This window comes from Platichthys flesus, chromosome 6 (assembly GCF_949316205.1).
Source record: "Platichthys flesus chromosome 6, fPlaFle2.1, whole genome shotgun sequence".
Classification (NCBI taxonomy): Eukaryota; Metazoa; Chordata; class Actinopteri; order Pleuronectiformes; family Pleuronectidae; genus Platichthys; species Platichthys flesus.
Window position 1 is genome coordinate 11,477,579 of NC_084950.1, and position 19,429 is coordinate 11,497,007.

The 19,429-nt window shown below is 44.7% G+C and overlaps 1 protein-coding gene across 1 annotated transcript; it reads left to right on the forward strand.

The window, feature by feature from the left end:
• The first annotated feature begins 1,509 nt into the window (after positions 1-1,509).
• On the forward strand, positions 1,510-19,212 carry kcp (kielin cysteine rich BMP regulator). The gene is made up of 46 exons (XM_062390760.1): positions 1,510-2,008; positions 2,992-3,542; positions 3,810-3,882; positions 4,472-4,776; positions 4,861-5,029; positions 6,292-6,365; positions 6,471-6,564; positions 7,080-7,162; positions 7,238-7,331; positions 7,414-7,493; positions 7,929-8,014; positions 8,144-8,234; positions 8,484-8,583; positions 8,673-8,758; positions 8,897-8,990; positions 9,083-9,232; positions 9,605-9,711; positions 9,792-9,885; positions 10,003-10,176; positions 10,254-10,336; positions 10,419-10,512; positions 10,616-10,798; positions 10,913-11,083; positions 11,205-11,378; positions 11,482-11,564; positions 11,656-11,746; positions 11,827-11,909; positions 11,990-12,163; positions 12,625-12,804; positions 12,925-13,189; positions 13,328-13,410; positions 13,500-13,593; positions 13,666-13,839; positions 13,931-14,013; positions 14,590-14,710; positions 14,802-14,884; positions 15,083-15,182; positions 15,277-15,362; positions 15,615-15,717; positions 15,803-15,945; positions 16,208-16,380; positions 16,814-16,925; positions 16,997-17,098; positions 17,192-17,356; positions 17,434-17,734; positions 18,499-19,212. Exons 1-46 carry the CDS (start codon positions 1,906-1,908, stop codon positions 18,717-18,719), a joined length of 6,333 nt encoding a protein of 2,110 aa, XP_062246744.1. The 5' UTR covers positions 1,510-1,905; the 3' UTR covers positions 18,720-19,212.
• Positions 19,213-19,429: the final 217 nt, after the last annotated feature.

Below are 19,429 nucleotides of genomic sequence, written 5' to 3' on the forward strand. Positions count from 1 at the left end.
AACCCATTTAAAACTGAAACAAACATTTGTTGAAGGCTGATTCCACTAAAGACAGACATCTCACTGAATCAAATCTACTACAGAAGCTCTTGGGAGAGTAACTCAAACCCACTCATGAAATATTCACACATTTACTCCTTTATGCATATGGTATGTTTGCTGTGTGTTATTAGTCTATTTGTGCATAAGATAACATCTCCTGGGCAAAGCTCAATTTGCATGAAGTACTGATGGAAACGTTGCCATAACAAATGTTGACTTTGTGTTGTGCAAAGAAGCAATACAGCGGTAAATAAATAAGGAATTACTGTAGTTAGTATAACTGTGATTTATAAATTATTATCATTATTGTTATTGTAAGTATATTATTAAGAAGTATGAAACTTTAACAGTTGGGTTGTGTATAAAATCTCCTTTCCAGATAAACCAGGTAGGATGAAGATAACGTTTTCTAACTTCACTCTGCACCATAGACTAAACTCAGATTATAAAAATCTCTGCACACGCCAGGACTCAAACAATAAAAAAGTGACTGAAAAGTGAGAATGTTGTCAAACTGTTGAAGGAGGACTCACAAGTGACAAGGGATAATTCTGAGGTAGGCAACACCACAGGCCAGGCACACAGCCCATTCCACACCGGCAGGTTTAAAATGGAGACTGCACCCGAGAAACTAACACACAGGGTGTTAGGGGAAACTTTATTTAGTTTCTCCAGGAGGCAAATCAGGATTGTAAAGACTTCACAGTGCCATGCTGCCATCCAGAGGGACCTGGCAACCAATGGAATGAAGCGAGGAAGTCCTATGGGAAAACTTTTTAATTGTGAGTATTAGACTAACTGGCTGTAATAATCCCAATTACAGCCACATACCAGAGAGAAGGGGGTGAGATTATGTTTGTTTGGTGGACAGATGGTGGGAAGATTCTGAAACAAAGTCAGGTTTTGTTGTCCCATGTGGAAAACAAAGACAGAACCATCTGCTTCAGCCATCAGCAACAACTAAGTGTCCTATCATCATCACCAGCGATTTGATGAAACAGAGCTTTTGCTTACGAGGGTGTAGTTTGAGAAACAACAGAGCAGACATGAGCGGGAACAACAACATGAGAGAAGAGCCAGGAGCTGTTGGAGACAGAGGGGAGTGGGTGGAGGGCACAGTTGGATGCACACTGGGACTGAGTCCAAAGCAGTGAAACATGACTACATGTGTTTACCCCCACCATCTTACTCTCTATCTTTCTCTCTCTGTGTCTCTGCATACACACAACACACAGACTTGTTGCTGCTCCAGCTTGGATGGCTCCTCTCCAGTTCTCCACACCAGGTTTTAGCGCATTACCAAAAACAGGGTCCCTGGGAATCAACACCGCTGAACTGTGCCGGGTGGAGATAATTTTTTTTCCCAACATAAAAAAAGAGGGAAAACAGGATAAGTAGAAGAAGAAGAAGAAAAAAAAGAGTCCACTCACAGCAGTGGTTCTGGATGAGGCGGAGATAGGAGCCGGTTCCCTCCCCTCCTTATGCGCACTGCACACCTGAACCCTTTTTACGCATTCGTCTTTTTTTCCACTCCTATGGTTAAAACTAGGTTGTCAGTGTTTCACAATTAATCCTCAGACTCTCCAGACTATTTGCCTTTTTGATCTCGGTGTGAAAGTGCGGTGAGGATGTGGCCCCGGGGGGGAATGTAAGTGTGTGTGACTGCAGAGAGTAGTGACGCCCTGCCCGCATCCAGATGTTCCATGTTTCCCCTCTGGAGACAGAGCTCTGCTCACGGAGGAACGAGGGGGAGATCCTGAACCGCACGAGCCATTGTCCATGGCACCAGATCGGATTGAAGGAAAAATGAAAGTCATGCTTTTTTTCTGAGCTGGATGTTGGTGCAACTTTTCGTCTGGAGAAATGGAGAGCGGCAAACTGAGGACTCCAATCCTGCTGGGGATACAGTTTCTCTGGGTGTGTGCGCAGACGGTGCAGGGGCAGTCTGGTTCCCATCATGAAAACGGTGAGTTTACAAAACTGTCAATGACTTGTTCAACCTTTGTGCTATAATGTTATGTGGAGATAAAGTTCATGCACAACTATTTAAACTATTCCAGAAGCCTTGCATTCGGCTTAAGTGAAAGTGTATAACTATAGTACAGAAACGGTGTGAGTTGTTGGTTTATACTGTGTTTAGAAATGCAATGATTATTATTCATAGATTCACCTGCAGGCAGCAGTTTAATGTTCTACTCTGAAGAAATGGAATATGACCCCTTGTAAATGTTTCAATCCCACTTGTTTAACCGGTTTTAAAGTGTTATTGGACCCTACATATATTTTTCAACTATATATTAAATTACTGATAAATGACCATTACAATGAACTTAAAAACATATGTGCACTAAACTTAAAATATATATATATCTTGATTTAGACAAATGTATAAAATCTTACCACTTGACATAACATAATTGAGTCAATTCAACATAACATGTTTTAAAGCGTAGTTGGTGAAGGAGGAGATCATTTTATTTTGGAACGAAACTATACTTGTTAAATATCTGTGATAAGGTAGAAATGTATTTTTGAAGAAAGAAGACAAAAGCTTAATTTAGAAATAGTTGGATAAAATGGCTACTTCAGAGCTCATGTTCTTAGTCACTATATGTTTATATAAATGCATGTCCCAAACCAAATCCAAACCAGTCACATGTAGTTCACCTATCTTCAGGTTGCATCAGACGCTGTATCTCAGCCACTGAGAAGCAGACAGATACTCACTCTATCCATCATACTTACCTGTTGCTGTTGGGTTTGAGGTCAGCGAAGCAGCCACCTGTGACAGGCCTGAAGAATGGCTTCACTTTGCATCTCATCTTCACAGACTCACACTCATTAGAACCCAAATCCCTGCACAGTGTCATCCTCGGTTACACAGAGTGTTACCTCATGCTTGTGTGCAGTATGTCCCAAGTCTGACTCTGTGTTTTACTTCTCTCCTAGTGATTGACCTTCTGGAGGCTCTGAACATGTCCAGCCACATTAGCGGCGTATCCAAACTGCAGAGTCCCAGTGGCGTGATGTACAGGATACGTCCCAGAGCCCCCCACCTCACTCTACCAGCAGAATATTCCCACCTCCTGCACTCTAACCTGCAGGGAAGCATGGGGTTGTACTTCGTGGGGCATCAGTCGTCAGGCTCCAGTGCCACTCTCCTCTCCCTCTCCACTCCATCCTCACCCATTCTCCAATTCATCTCCTCCACCCTCAACGACACGCTGCGTTTGGACTACCAGGCTGGAGGAGGAGGTGGAGGAGGAAGAGGAGCTCGGGGCCCTGCCAGCTTTCTCTTCCCTGTGAGAAACCCCTTCTCCAGGGAGGAACGGGTACAGCTGGCCGTGAGCCTGGAGCCCGACAGACTGGCTTTTTTTGTGGACTGTCAGGAAGCTGTTGTTGTGCCGATAAAAAGCGAGGAGCAGATCCACCTGGAGCTGCCTCAGAACGTTGTCATCACTCTTGCCAGCGCGCCGCGGAGGAAGGACAGCAAATTCAGCGTGAGTTTAGTGATATAGTTCACGGCATCTGGCGAAAATATTGGTGCTTCCAATCATGAGCCGCTGCCCCGTTGAATAACGCCACTTGCAGTTCCACATCACAAAATAAAGGAAACATACTATAACTATCCAGGGGACAAAAATATACTCTGTCCTGAATCTGTGTAACTTTTAAATCACGCTTCCATATCGTCTTCATCTCTTTAACGTGCATTCAAAGCATCCAGTCCAACATGTGAGCATATCTGTGTTTCTTTATCAAAACAGGGATATTTGAAGACAGCTGAGATTTCAATGAAAGCATATTCAAGGCGCCCGTGGGTCTGCGACAATTTTACAGGTAAAGAAACATTATCTATATCAATCCTGAGTGTACATCTGTTTGTTTTTTTCAGAAATAATGTGAATATTCCCTCGAAAATAAACATGATCAATCATAGATATTTTCAAAGTTACCTGGAGAGTTGAAATTGACTTTCGCAATATTGTATGTGTGTATGCAGTACATTGACGTCTGTGTGTGTATATCTGTACATCTGTTTACGATAACATGTTGTGCGGGTTTATCATGTGATCCGAATTTATGCTTCCCCCAGAGGTTTCCTAGTGATTCCCTTTTATATGAACCTGTAAGTCACTGATAATACTTTACTTTGCTTATTTCGTCTGGCATCGTGGACAGCGAGACCCTGACTGCAGGGACCACCTAGTCGATGTGGATTAGATCATATCTTTTGGCCCTCAGGCAGTAACCCTCCCAAACAGCGTGTTTATTCTACCTCTTTCCTTGTGGATCTTAATCTTCACAGTGTTCTCCTGGGTGTTTGTTCAGGCACCGAATTTGTTCTTTGATTCATTCAGTAAATATTCAGGAATCTCTTGCTCCTCTCATCAAACACAAACTCTCACACTCTCTTGTTATTTCCCAGATAATCTGCCTACGTCTAAACATGCAGTCGCCCAGAGCGCAGATTCTTGGGCTGACAGCAGCCGAGGGTTACAGCAGGGTGCTTCCCCCAGTAAATCTCAAACAAGCCACAGGCCAGTGGACCAAACCGCCACTTATCCCCAGGACGTCCAGAGTGACCAGCTGCAGCGAGGTGTCGCCCTGGGGCCTCCGGCTTCTCCTGAAGGGGTAAAGTCTGTTTCCCAGGTCCAGAAGGACGACAGGCTGAAGACGCTGGAGAAGAGGATGGAGGAGATGGCTCGTATGCTGGACATGGTCAAAGCTCAGGTAGTACGACTTTTCATGAAAAGTGATATGATGAACCATGAAATGACATCGTGGAATTGTTTAGATATTGTGGTTCTATTGCAGAATGCCGAACTACAATCCCGTGTCAAGTACCTGGAGGGATGTGAGTGTGTGAGGCAGCGATGTGAATGGGAGGGACGTGAAGTGGACGATGGCCACCGCTGGCAAATTGACCTCAGCAATGTTTGCACTTGCACATCTGGAAAGGTCACATGTCAATCTAACATCAGAGGTAAAGAGGACTCAGCTTTTGTCTTTGTCTTTATTGCCATTTCCACCTGTTTTCTTTCTACCGCTCACTTCTCACACTCACATTTACAAAATCCCTTATAATTATAAAATAATCCATGTGAATGTTTTCTAGTCATTTGAGGAGACTTTCCACAGCTTGTTTGCTTGAGCAAACATGTGGGACTAACGTTGGATGTTGGACTGGCCCCAGTGGGGATTCCCAGTGTCTCTGTGTGTCTCTCTAACGTCCTCACTCCCAGAGGGTTATGTAAACGTCACTCTGTTCAGCTTATCGTGCACATTTTCACCATCAATGTAATAAACATGTTCCCCACTGTCTCCTCTCTCACCCCCTACGACCGCCCTCTCCGTCACTGTCTCTGCCATTTTCATTCATCTCTGCCTTAATTGTTTCTGCATGTAGGCCAGAAGACTCCGCCGGCTCCCAGCTGATATACACCCGCACTTTGATCTCATGCATGCTTGGCCTGCTAGAGGAAATGCCTGTTGGCTGCTGGCACAGTAGGCAGCCTCTCCTGCCGCTCTCTCTCTTTCTCTCTCACCCTGTGATTACTACCCTCTCTCTCACACACACAAACACATTGTCTCTGTCCTCGTCATTAAAATAAGGATCTCCTGAAAAGTTCAAGTGGAGATACTATTTGATAAGCTCGCTGAAAGTGTTTGATGAAAAAAAAATTGGCAAGCGTTGATTTTTCAGAGATCAGTAATGTAAACAACTTTTTTTTTTTAGCAAGATAAGTAAAACAGCCACAGAATGGAGGAAGTCGTTAGCGCCATCGTCCAGAGGGAATCCCCCTGAGGGAAACCTCTTCCCCCTTTTCCAATTTTTCCTCTACTTGTTTCCAACTGTAAATCTCCCTTATTTTTAATAGACTCGCCAGTGGTAGTCGTTAAAAGGGTTACAGGCATTTCCGGTTATAGTTATGCACCGTTAAAATTTATTGTGAGAGACCGAGCAGGTGTACAGTGTATTATATCAAAACAACGCTCCTCTGTTGTTACTGGAGAGAGAGAACAGAGCCAGATGTTCCTCCAGTGACCGAGAGAGAAAAGGTGAAGAACATCTGCATTCATGGAAAGAGCGTGTAGAGGACAAGACCACTGGCAATGAAACAAAAACATATTTATTCTTCTTTTATTGATCAGTATACACTCTTAGATTATTACCTGGAATATGCAGACGTACGCACTGAGAAGATAAAAAATGTGGGTGCACTGAAGATGTTGTCTCTTATTCAGGATGTGAGCTGGACGGCACAATTCATAATGTGTCCTACAGCACTCTGGATGGATGTCAGACATGTACGTGTAAGGTAAGTATTTTACACGCACATAGGCACATTTTTTTATTGAGCATTAACAACTCTTCTGGTATTTTTTTACTGTGTCTCACCTGTTCCCCCCTCTTTTGGCCACAGGGTGGTACCAGGGAGTGCTCTCCTCTGCCCTGCCCCTCACTGGACTGCACACAGAAAGAGACTGTACCTGGAGACTGCTGCCCGCAATGCAAAAGTAAGAATACAAAAAAATATTTAAATCAATTTCTCTTCTGCGCAGGTTTTTTTTTTTAAATTTAATTAAATTCAAAAAAGAAAAGAAATTATAAATAAAAATTAATAAATGAATATATCAAATAAAATAAATGAAAAGTATATTTCACCACTTTCTAATTTACTCAATTTTAGTAAGAATTTGAGCATGCTAAAGCCCTCAAAAACTCAATTCATTTGCCTGAAAAATAATAATAATAATAATCCTTACAATTTCAATAGGGCCTCACTGTCTGTCAGTGTCTGTCAGTGCTCGGGCCCTAATAATTAAAACACATTCATACAGAAGATAAAGCTAAATGGCTAAAGAGTATGGATTTATATTCATGCAATTAATACAATAAACAGCAGAAAGAAAATGGGTTTATTTTTCCAAAGACGGAATTTCTCTATTATATCTTGTTTTGTTAAATTTAATTTGAAAGACTTAAGTTCCACGATGACAGTAAAGTAATCGGATTCAACATTTGTTTGCAGGCTGCATCCATACTGGTGTCCGTTATGATCACAAAGCCAAGTGGAGACCAGAAGAGAGCCCCTGTGACGTCTGCCACTGTTTGGTGAGCTGAATGATAATCATCCACTTATGTTCTCATCTCTTCATATCCAGTGATATTTATCTGTCTTCTCTCCAGGAGGGTCAAGTTCACTGTGAGAAGGAGCAGTGCCGCACACCTTGTAAAAACCCAGCTGCTCCACCGCCAAATACCTGCTGTCCGGTCTGTCAGGGTGGGTTTGATTCATTCACCCGAGCATTGTGAGTGTGTGATGGACTGCAGAGAAACAGCTTGTGCTCATGTGTGTCTCTCAGGCTGTGGAGCGAATGGTCACGACTTCCCCAACGGTGCCGCGATTCCTACTGGAGACCGTTGTCAAGAGTGTACTTGTGTGGTACGTGACTGAAGAAAGTGATTATAGCTTTTGCCTGTGTACACCAAAGACTGTGTAAAGATGGAAGACGCAACTCCACTTCCCTTCAATTATCTAGAAATGAAGTCAGAATACAAACTTTGCCCTCTTGCACATGAGAGATCCCACTGATGCACCCTCTTGACCAGTAGAGAGTCAATTATGACCTTTAACCCTGTTTCTGTAACATGAATAACTAATTAAAACCAAACCTTAAAAGCGACTGGACTTTTAGTTTGTTCCATGTCCCTTCCACTAACATGGAGGATGCAGGATTTATGAACTGTCTTGCAGCCGGCCATCCGTGGGGTGATCGAGACATCTTGGGGAGCTGACACGTCTTCTCTCTTTATATGCAGTCTGTGGTGTAAATCAGTTGTAAATAATGTTTGATTGTGTTTCTTCTTTATTTACAAGAATGGAAACGTGGCGTGTTCCCCTCTTCCCTGTCCTGCTCTGTCCTGTCGAAACCCTGTACATCGTGCTGGAGACTGCTGCCCACGGTATCAAACCTGCCTCACCTCACCCATGTCCCTTTCAAACCTGCAGCTGTTCCGTCTCACCCAAAGATGAAAGTTGGGATGCAGACAAAAGATTTAGAGTTTTGTTGTGTTTGATTTGAAACTCTGTAGGTGTGAGCAGTGTGAATATGAGTCCAAGGTGTATGTGGACGGACAGACGTTCCCCTCCAGGAGAGACCCCTGCCTCCGCTGCTACTGCTCTGTGAGTTCAGTTTGGCAAAGCTGTGGTGGTTTCACGGTTAGGTGAACTTCATGTGGCTGGATTTGGCGAGAGATTTCACGACCCACATGTTGAAAGAAAACCAGTCAAAAATCATTTCTACTCTCATTAGCTAATGTGAAAATGGGATTAAGGGTTAAAAATGAGGCTGTTTTTCAAATCGTTGACAGTGGATGAATGTTGGCTGCATCGGGTTGAAGCACCTAATCCCATCTTGTCTCCATCTGTCAGGCAGGCGAAGTGTCCTGTGAACGTTTGGACTCATCGTGTCCGACACCGCGCTGCAATCATCCAGCTAAGCACAAGGGAGAGTGTTGTCCCACATGTGATGGTTTGTGTATCTGATTGGCATTTCATCTTCCATTTTCAACTTTTCCTGCTCAAGCTGAAACCTGATCAGGTTGTGTGTTTTTCCTGCAGTGTGTGAGTATGACAGGAGGATGTATGCTCATGGGGAAGTGTTCACCCCTGCAGGGAGTGGGCCGTGTCTACAGTGCAGGTGTAAGGTAAACTCTAAAATAAAGTATTGAAAAGTCTAGATTAAATGATTCCACTCTGCATTAAACTACATTGTGTTTATACATTTTTCACTGCAGCTAAGTTTCCCTCATATGTCTGTATTATCTTATAAATGTATCTGTAAGGGTGGCAATGTCATTTGCCATGAAGAGAAGTGTCCTCCTGTCCAGTGTTCCAACCCCATAATAGACCCACAACTCTGCTGTCCGATCTGCAAAGGTAATGATCTGCACACACACAGACACACACACACACACACACGGCTTCACTTCTTATGTGAACACATGGCGTCTCCTCCTTTCTCGTGGTAGCATGTGTGTTGGAGGGGGTGGAGTATGACGAAGGCTCCAGCTGGCAACTGGAGAACCGCTGCTCCAGCTGCACCTGTGCGAATGGAGAAACCCGGTGTACACACGCGCACTGCCCACCCCGCGAGTGCCTGCATCCCACCAAGACCACTGGTAAGACCTGGACCCGGTCCTGAATGCATCCTGAGATCATTCACTCACTCAGACCATACTTGGAAGTGGTCTGGGCCACATGTGATGAACCAGACTCAGCTGAAGCTCTCTGACTCGAATCAAATGTATTTTGACACTTCTCAGTTTCCATATGTTGGTTTGTTTGTGGCCACCGCTTCAGTATCAACACATGGCCGACCAAAAGATATTGATACTATTCCTAAATACTCACTTTTCTTAGCACAGCTGCACATTCATTCAGTCCCTCCTGACTCTCTCTCTCTCTCTCTCTCTCTCTCTCTCTCTCTCTCTCTCTCTCGCTCTCTTTGTCAATGTGCACCCTCTGTACATGTGTCTTTTTCCTTGTCTCAGGCTCCTGCTGTGCAACGTGCGAAAGCTGCACCTACAATCATCGTATCTACAGTGAGGGCCAGAGGTTTGCGACCCCCGAGCAGCCCTGCCACATCTGCACCTGTCAGGTGAGCGTGTCTCTATTCACCAACCCGCTGCACTACTCTGTTAAACCTCAGACCCGCTGACAGCTTTTCCTTCTCCTCAGCACGGCACTGTGGCGTGTGAGAGGAGACCTTGTCCTCCTGTCAACTGCACCAACTCGTACACACCACGCGGAGAGTGCTGCGCTAAATGTCCAGGTACACAAAGTCGTGACATGATCGTGATTCATGTTGTACATTGTTCAGCGATTTTATCCTCATCAACTATCCTCAGTCGGCTCAGGTCACACCTCTGTGTATTTGCATCTTCTCTAGACTGCTCCTTTGAAAACCGTGTGTTTGTGGATGGACAAGTTTTTCTCAATCCCCTGAGTGTGTGTGAGGAGTGTGAGTGTGTGAGCGGCAGGATCGACTGCCACCAAGCACAATGCCCTCAGCCGCACTGTAACGCGCCTCGACCTGGAACCTGCTGTCAGAACAACTGCAATGGTGAGGCTGTGTTATTTCATCCTCAGGAACACTCCATGCATTTCACCCAATCTCACAGTTTCACAATCTGCCATCAGGCTGCACCCATGCTGGGAAAGAGTATCCCAACGGTCTGGAGTTTCCTCATCCCACTGACACGTGCAGGACATGCAGCTGCATCGTAAGAATACTGAGCCACACACCATGACTTGTCCCCCGGTGTTGCGGGTATTCATTGTTATCTTATGTGTTGTTTGTTACAGAATGGGAATGTCCAGTGTCTGAAGAAGAGATGTCCACCACTGCTGTGCTCACACCCGAATGTGATACCAGGAGACTGCTGCCCCCAGTGTCCAGGTAAGGCTGTGCAAGAGAGAACAACAATCAGGAGGAGTACCAGTGGAGGAAAGAAGCTCATGACGGCACATAACATTCTTTCTTTTCCCTGATGTCCCCGCAGCTCCTCCATCGGACTGTGTGTTCGAACAACGGACCTACAGACACACCGAGCGCTTTTACCACCCGACTGACAACTGTCGATCCTGTGGCTGCACCAACGGGACAGTTCACTGTCAGCGCAAGCCCTGCCCCTTCACAGCGTGTTCCCACCCCATCACACAAGAGTGCTGCCGGACCTGCGAAGGTACAACCTCACGAGTCCTGTCGGGAAAAACTTAAAGACGAAGCAGTTTAGATTGTTTCTAAGAGTCTGCACATTCAGTCTGAGCATGTTTCCATAATTCCCTCCCTCTCGCAGGCTGTTTACATGAGAGTCGAGAGCGAGCCAACGGGGAGAGGTGGGATGAAGCGTCAGACCCATGTTCTGAATGTTTGTGCCGTGAGGGATCTGTCCGCTGTGAGAGAAAACGCTGTCCGCCCTCCAACTGTAACCACCCAGTCCAGAGGCAGTGCTGCATGTCCTGTGACGGTGAGCGTTTGAAACACTCGACTTTCAACAAAAAACCCACGTTACTGAAGATAACACACAAACACACACTGTTTTTTAATTCATCTCAAAAACATGTCGGCCTCTAATCTTCAACTTGCAGGCTGCATGTTTCACGGTAAAGAATATCCCGATGGCACTGAGTTTCCCGATGACCAAGACCCTTGTAGTGTGTGCTACTGCTACGGAGGGGAGGTCGTCTGCTCCAAGCTGCCCTGTTATGGAGATTGTAGCCACCCATATAACCCCCCCGGACAATGCTGTGCAGAATGTGACCGTACGTAAAGGCAAAGCCAGACACATCACTTGTTCGGGATTCACTTAATTCACGCTTTGTGTCTTCATCATTTCCATGATCACAACGCGTCTCTGTTGAAAAGGCTGCTTCTATAACAGTGTGGTCCTGACCAATGGGCAGACGATCCCCGACCCAGGGAACCTCTGCTCTGAGTGTACCTGCCAGGTAGCAGCAATACACACACACACACACATTCACCAACACATTCCTGCTGGTTAATCTCTCTAAACAACATGTCTTGCTTGTTCACTTGCAGAGGGGTTCAGTGCGCTGCCTGAAGAAAACGTGTCCAGCAGCTCTGTGTCCTCACCCCGTCACCAGCCCATGTGGCTGCCCGGTCTGTGATGGTACGTTATCACTGCAGATATAACAGAGACGCATGCATGTGCAGATTGTGTGAATAACTAATGCTGTCTTTTGTTTTTAGGTTGTCATTTCCAAGGTGTCTCGTATGTTGACGGTCAGGTTCTACCCGGAGGAGAGAAAGGCTGCGAGGAATGCACCTGCTCAGTGAGTGAGACCCTTTAACCTTTTGACCTCTGCACCATCGCATCTTCTCGTCACCTTGTTTATTTGTCATCCTTCCATAGAGAGGCGAGGTGGTGTGTGTGCAGAGAAGATGCCCAGCTGTGTCATGTCCACACCCGGCTCTGGACGGATGTGCCTGTGGAGTGTGTGATGGATGCAGCTTTAACGGACGGGACTGTTTTAGCGGAGAACGATTCCAACACCCTACGGACCACTGTCAGCTCTGCTCCTGTCTGGTACATAATATGTACTTTATTTGTTTTATTACACAATTCTCTTTGTTAAGCTGACAAACAATCTGAATTACACATTATTATGAAACCAATTCAGAGCTCTGGACACAACACATGTCAAGTGTGTTGTGTCCTTGCTAGCTAAGGAGGAAATCTGTAGGCTATGAAATGTTTTATTTATTTTTCTTACATTTTTTGCATGATCCACTTTTCTGCTTTTGATTGCAATGTCCAGTGTGTTTCACAAGAGATTTTCTTTGTTTGAATTACTTCATACTCTATGACTTCCACTGGAGCAGACAAGGAGCACAACATAGTGACTTGTGCTTTGTGGAGTTTCCCTTAAACCCACAGAATCCTGAAAATGGATGGATGAATCCAAGTTACCACTCCACTATTCATTCTCATTTGTACAAGGATTATGAAGTAACATATTCATAGCCGACATGTGTCTTTATGTGTAGAACGGAGGTGTGGTGTGTGCAAGTGCATCTTGTCCAAGCGTTGCCTGCGTGCGTCCGGTGACTCCTCCTGGAGAGTGCTGCCCCGTCTGCACCGGCATATGTCAGCATCAAGGGAGAGAGTATCAGTCCGGCTCCACCTTCCCTTCACCCACTGACCCCTGCTCCTCGTGCTCCTGCCTGGTCAGTCTGATCGATTCTGACTGAATGAAAAATAAAAAACATCTGAATGGCGAATGCACATGGTTTGATTTAGTCCATCCTTTCAACCGTTCTCTTTTCCCACCTTCTTCCCCTGAACAGAACGAGGTGGTGACCTGTCAGAGGAGACCTTGTCCAGTCCGGTGCTCTCAGCCGGTCCCTTCAGAAACCTGCTGCCCCGTCTGTGACTCCTGCCTGTACGAGGGGGTCGTGCACTCTCACAGTCACACCTTCACGGCCTCCTCGAACCCCTGCCAGCGCTGCACATGTGTCAGAGGCACCGTCACTTGTGTGCCGCTAGTCTGCCCGTCGACGCCCTGCGCTCGACCCGTTACCAAACCAGGACAGTGCTGCCCTGAGTGCACAGGTAATTTTTGGAACTGTTTGTGTAAATGGTAGAAAAAATAACCCGACAATCTTGGAACACATAATTATTATTTGTTTCCGTACAGTAATTCAGGAAATCTTCTAACTTCTTTCTTTCTGTCTTGGTGTCTGGTCTCAGTGTGTATGCTGGATGGGAAGGAGTTCAGTGACGGCCAAGCATGGACCCTGAGTTCAAACCGCTGCTCCAGCTGCACCTGCCAGGTCTGACCTCCTTTGTGAGGCTCTTTCCTTTTCTCTCTGTATTTTCAGCCTCTCCTGTCTTCAGGTGCTAATGTGTTTGAGTCTTGCAGGCAGGTGAGGTCCAGTGTTCGTCTCCCCGGTGTCCCAAACTACCATGTATGCATCAGGTGACTGATCCAGGCGCCTGCTGTCCTCGCTGCAGAGGTAAATTCTTCACTGCGGTTGCCCTCACAGCTGGAAAACAGTTGTTCCTGTGACTGATCTTCCCTCTCGCAGGCTGCACGTACGGAGGAGAGGAGCACACCGAGGGCAGCAGCTGGTTCGCAGACTCCACTCCCTGTATGACGTGCATGTGTGTGGACGGAGTGACCACCTGCTCTGAAGTGCACTGTCTATCTCCCTGTATCAACTTCATCAGCGTGCCCGGGGAGTGCTGCCCTGTGTGTGCTGGTAAGAAAATAAGGATGTGAAGACCAATGGCTGCATGTTTCATATCAGGTTTTTTTTCTATTTGATGAACTTACACAATGTTTTTGAACAGACTGTGTATTTGAGGGCAGAGTTTACGGCCCAGGGGACAGTTTTCATCCGGCAGACGACCCCTGTCAGATCTGCACTTGTGAGGTATGAGGCATAAACACCTTCTGACTGGAGACCTGGTTCTTATGTTCAACTTTTCAATTTTGGGAAAGTTTGAAGTTTCTTAATTTGATGTGTTATCAGCCAAAAATTCTATATATGGTCCAATGACATGACTCAAACAATTGTGAAACTGTAACCAGACATTGTTTTGCATCTTTATTTAATAAAGGCCAACAAACTAATTCATTATGGAAATATTTGTCAGACAAGGACACAGGCTGCTGTAGACCCATAGACTGTATAGACCCCAATTTGGCAATAATTACTTTTTTATAATGTAATAATGCCATTTCATAATGATGCCATTTATACCATATGATAATGAATAATCTAAATAAGCTTTAGATTGTGTATCTTATGTTATTGGTTGTAAAAGATATGCATTTCTGCGCTTTATAAGGTCGTTTTCGGATTTCATAGGTAAATCATTCCTATAGTGTAACTATAAATTAATTTACAACTGCCTTTCTATTAATTACGAATACAAATTTGTTTTTCAGACCATATTTTCTTGACCTTAACCTTTGACCTTGGACTGATCATCCGTTTGTAATCCAGGTGATGCCGGACGGAGAGCAACATCTGAGGTGTTTACGAAAGCAGTGTCCCAGTCTGGTTGACTGTCCCAAGAGCAACATCCTGTTCTCTGGTCCAGACTCCTGCTGTCCTGTCTGTGCACGTCAGTACCACACTGCATTCACATGATATGATGTGATGAATATTATTCTGCTGTGCACTTGTAATTTATGTGTTGTGAATATTGTGTTCAGAGCCTCTCAGTAACTGCACCTCTGCACTGATTGGGAACGAGGTGTTGGCCACAGATGACCCCTGTTTTACCTGCCACTGCAAGGTGACACAGCAACGACACCTCTCGTGCAATTAACAGAATATGTCAGGAAAACTAAAAGGGCATTAAGTGATCAATAGTTTTTTACCAACACTAATTCGCAACTGAAGAACAGAAACAAAACAGTCAAACCTCTACAACAGTTTTTAATGTGATTTATATGATTCTATTCGGCGCAGTGATTCCATTTCTTTGATTTAGGACCTGACATGGACCTGCCTCCACCAGCAGTGCGTCCCGGTGACTTGTCCTCTTCGTGAACAGTTCATGTCTCCAGACTCCTGCTGCCCTGTGTGTAAAGGTGAGAGGACCAAGGATTTCTCCCCATTTCTCTTTTCCTTTTACATTTCTTAGTCTTATTGGCATTAAAACGTCCATAATTGTGTTTCATACAGAGTGTGTGATTGAGGGTCAAGGCAGAGTGGCCAATGGCAGCAGCTGGACAGACAGCGATGACAACTGCGTGACGTGTACCTGTAACGTGAGTCGGAAAGAAACACGTACAGCTCTCGAGATTTTTTGGTGATAGTTTTTGTATCTATTCCACGGAGCCTTGACAGGAAATATTTTCTTTAGTCTTCCCCCCTTGTGCGCACAAGAGAGATATATATACATTTTTAAGAAAAATATATATTTATCCTGTATGCACGAGATACAAAATATCAGGTACTATTCAGACCATTTTCCTCAATCTACCTCTAAAGCCGTGTGTTCTTTCTGTATGTCTCCTCAGTTGGGCTACATTGAATGCAGCATCGAGGAGTGTTTACCTGCAGTTTGTCTGGACGGCCAAAAACCAGTAAAGACTCCAGGGAAATGCTGCCCAGAATGCCCTGGTAACGCTGCAAGCCACTACAGTGACCATCCCTGACTGTTTGCATGAAGTCTGCTTAACAAGCTGCGTACATGTGTGTGTTGTAGCCTCGGGGGTGTCCTGTTTGCACCAGGGAACAGTGTATCACAGTAACGAGCAGTGGGAGGTGGACGAGTGCACCGGCTGTACGTGTGTGTCTGGAGACGTGCACTGTCATAGTGAACGCTGCCCTCCCCTCACCTGTGCAACAGTTAGTATAAGAACCAAACGCACACACACACACACATTCACACACAAACACAGTTTTTTCATCATAGTTTTTTCAATGTTATGATGTTAAATATCATCCTTTTCCTCAGAGCTCGAATTGACACTGACAACATTTATTTGGCTTCCACTGAGGCTCTGTGGTCCATCATTGTTACTCAGCCAGTGTGTGTGTTTGTGTGTGTGTGTGTGTGTTTGTGTGTGTGTGTGTGTGTGCATGCCTGCCTGTGTGTGTTTGCCATCAGGATGAGATGCCAGCAGTTGTGCCAGGTCTGTGCTGTCCTCACTGCCTTCCTCGTCCGGCCACCTGCATCGCCTTCGGTGACCCTCATTATCGCACCTTCGATGGCCGCATGCTGCACTTCCAGGGAGCGTGCACGTACGTCCTGGCACAGGACTGTGAGGATGGAGACTTCAGGTGAGAGGGTCAGCACTGTTACACAAGCAAGGGGTGTAAGGAGTAGGCAGTAGAAGGCCGTAACCGGTGATGAGAGGTCAGAAGTAGACGCTGGTTTTAAATGCTCTTACAACTTTTGAATAAGTGTCACAAGCCGTTTACAGACATCACCTTGGGTCCGACTTTAATGAATGCAGCAGGATATTCTGAGCTCAGACGTAGTCACACAAACACAGAAAAAGAGAGAGAAACACGTTATCTGGGAGTTCACAAACCGGAAAACCTATCGTCTTCAAGTCCTCCACCAACATCCTATTTCATGTGGAAAAGTATGAGTCCACTAAAGGTAATAACAAGCAGTTCCCTCCGACTTTCACCGAAGAAAAACACGTTTTATAATTTAAATCGAAAAATAAGTTAATAATGTGAAACTTAAAGTCTCTTCTTTGTGCAGTGTTCACGTGACCAACGATGATCGTGGACGTAAAGGAGTGTCCTGGACTAAAGAGGTCACTGTGTTTATTGGAGACGTTGCAGTGCAGCTACTTCAGGATTGGGTTGTGAAGGTTTGTGTGCGCAACAACTGCAAATAAGTCTGTGTGTTTGCATCCACTCAGTCCGTTTATTTTACTTTCAGGTCGATGATGAAGTTGTGAGTTTGCCGTTCCTCAGAGAACCGTACATCTACGTCGAACGACAAACCAACACCATCTTACTCAACACAAACATTGGCCTGAAGGTACACACTGTTGTTATTCCTTCTTACTTTATGCTCTTTGGATGATATGATTTCTGATATATTACGACTTCGTCACACTAACACACCCTGTAGGTGCTGTGGAGTGGCCGTTCACACCTGGAAGTGAGCGTGCCGGGCTCCTATAAGGGCCACACCTGTGGTCTCTGTGGAAACTTCAACAACTACTACCAGGATGACCTCCGAATGCCCAGCGGACAACTCAGCCTATCAGAGTCTGGCTTTGGCAACAGCTGGAGGGTAAAACCCACACATCCCAGAAAGAGAACGACTGAATGAAAGCCTCATGTTTATCAATCAACGTTTTTTCATTTCAGGTGGAGAACGGTAGCCGCTCCCTCTCAACCTGTCGACCCGGTGAGGACGTTGACCCCTGCAAGGACGCAGGTTACCAGGCCAAGAAGGGCGCTAATGCTCGCTGTAAGGTGTTGAAGTCCGCCGTCTTTAAGCCCTGCCATCGGGTGGTGCCTCCTGAGCCGTGGTACGGAGCCTGCGTGTACGATCTCTGTGCCTGCGGGGCCAACAGTGACGAGTGTCTGTGCGACGCTCTGGAGGCCTACAGCAGTCGGTGCAGGGAGGCCGGGGTTGTCCTGAAGTGGAGGAGCCCGTCGCTGTGTGGTGAGAGAAACGCGTGGTGGAAGAAAACCAGAAGAAAACATGTTTCAGCTTCTTACTTTATTGGAAAGGGTGTCTACATGAAAACAAATAATCAGCCAAAGAGCCAAGATTTAAGATGTTTGTCATACCAGATACCAGATTATAAAATTATAATATAAAATATAAAAGTATAATGAATAGACAAAAATACAAGTGGGCACAAATCTCTCACACCAAAAATACTAAAACACAGCAAAAATAATTAAAAACAATCTTACAAGGAATATGACATACTGTAAATAGAAACATAATGTGATGTTTGAGTTCTAAACTATGATAATAGTTTTAGATATCGATTATAATAAATGGTAAACAATATCATATTTTTCTTATTTACCCTGTACAGTATCATCTTATCAAGAAAAAGATTTTAAACCACGTTTTCAGGGCTTTTTCAGGAAAATTTGGTCATTGCTGACAACAAACGAATCTTCTGAATAACATTGCAGAATTACGAAGATAAACCTTTGAGTTTTTACATTGAAATAAAAGTCATAACCGATTTTTTTTTTATTTCTATCTAAAAGAAAGTCCACCTGCTCCAATTTAAACTGCTGTGTAAAAACCGGGATGCTTTCTTCACACTGCTACTGGCAGGAGATGTTTTAACAATCTGCTGACTCCTGCTGCGCCCCAGTAAAGGTCATCATGCTCTTTAAACCATAATGGATGCACAGTGTCTCCAGTCCCTCTCACTGTTTTATTCCTGTCTCTGTCTCTCACAGCTGTGGGCTGTCCGGTGGAGAGGGGCTTTGTGTTTGATGAGTGTGGCCCTCCGTGTCCCGTCACCTGTTTTAACGTCGACGTACCACTGGGGGTAATAGAGAGCCACTGCTTCAAGCCCTGCGTCCCAGGCTGCCAGTGTCCTGCCGGTCTGGTTCTGCACAACAACCACTGCATACAGCCTGAAAAGTGCCCCAAGATCATTCACGGCAAACACACATGATGCTTGAACTGCTACAGACATTAATTTGTATACACTAACACACACACACACAAACACACACGCAATGCCATGCTATGGTAATCTGCAGTCTACTCACGGACTGCATCAGCCTTTGGTCACTGAAGTTTGAAATGGAACTCCTGCCACGACCTGTGGATTCTACACTTTGGCTTGAGTGTAAAACTGAATCCTTGATGTTTATATAAACTTCATATATATATGAATCAGTAGCACTGAATATTTATATAACAAAGCAAATTGTTTAATTCATTTCAAATGTCACTTGTTATTTTGTATTTTTCCTGTATCACAGATTAATGAGATATGAGATTGTTTAACATTTTTATTTACAGTCCAAAGATCATTTGTTTACTGTTCAGGTTTATTTTAGCCTGTGTGATATTGACTGCTTATACAATAAACCACATGACCTCAGGTGTTTCCTTTATTTTCGCTCTCAATTCTACAAATAAACAAAGGTTTCTCCAACGTTTCTGGTGTTTCATTTTATATTTATTTATTTATTTTTAAATTCTAAGATAGAAATTAGATCGACAGTTTCTCAATAATTTATTTGTAGGTTACCTGCAACGGAATGAGTAAAATTATAAAAAAAACAAATTGTAAAATTATGTAGAAATAGCCTTTAATTATACAATGAGGGTTTTAGTGAGTCTAGCAGATGAAATGGACATATCAAAATGTGAAAT

Bases quoted from the DNA above. Each gene is read 5' to 3' on its own strand.
- kcp (XM_062390760.1), top strand. From the start codon at position 1,906: ATGGAGAGCGGCAAACTGAGGACTCCAATCCTGCTGGGGATACAGTTT. The intron at 8,584-8,672 runs GTTTGTGTATCT...TTTTTCCTGCAG, and splicing joins GTGTTGTCCCACATGTGATG to TGTGTGAGTATGACAGGAGG. The intron at 15,718-15,802 runs GTAACGCTGCAA...TGTGTGTTGTAG, and splicing joins ATGCTGCCCAGAATGCCCTG to CCTCGGGGGTGTCCTGTTTG.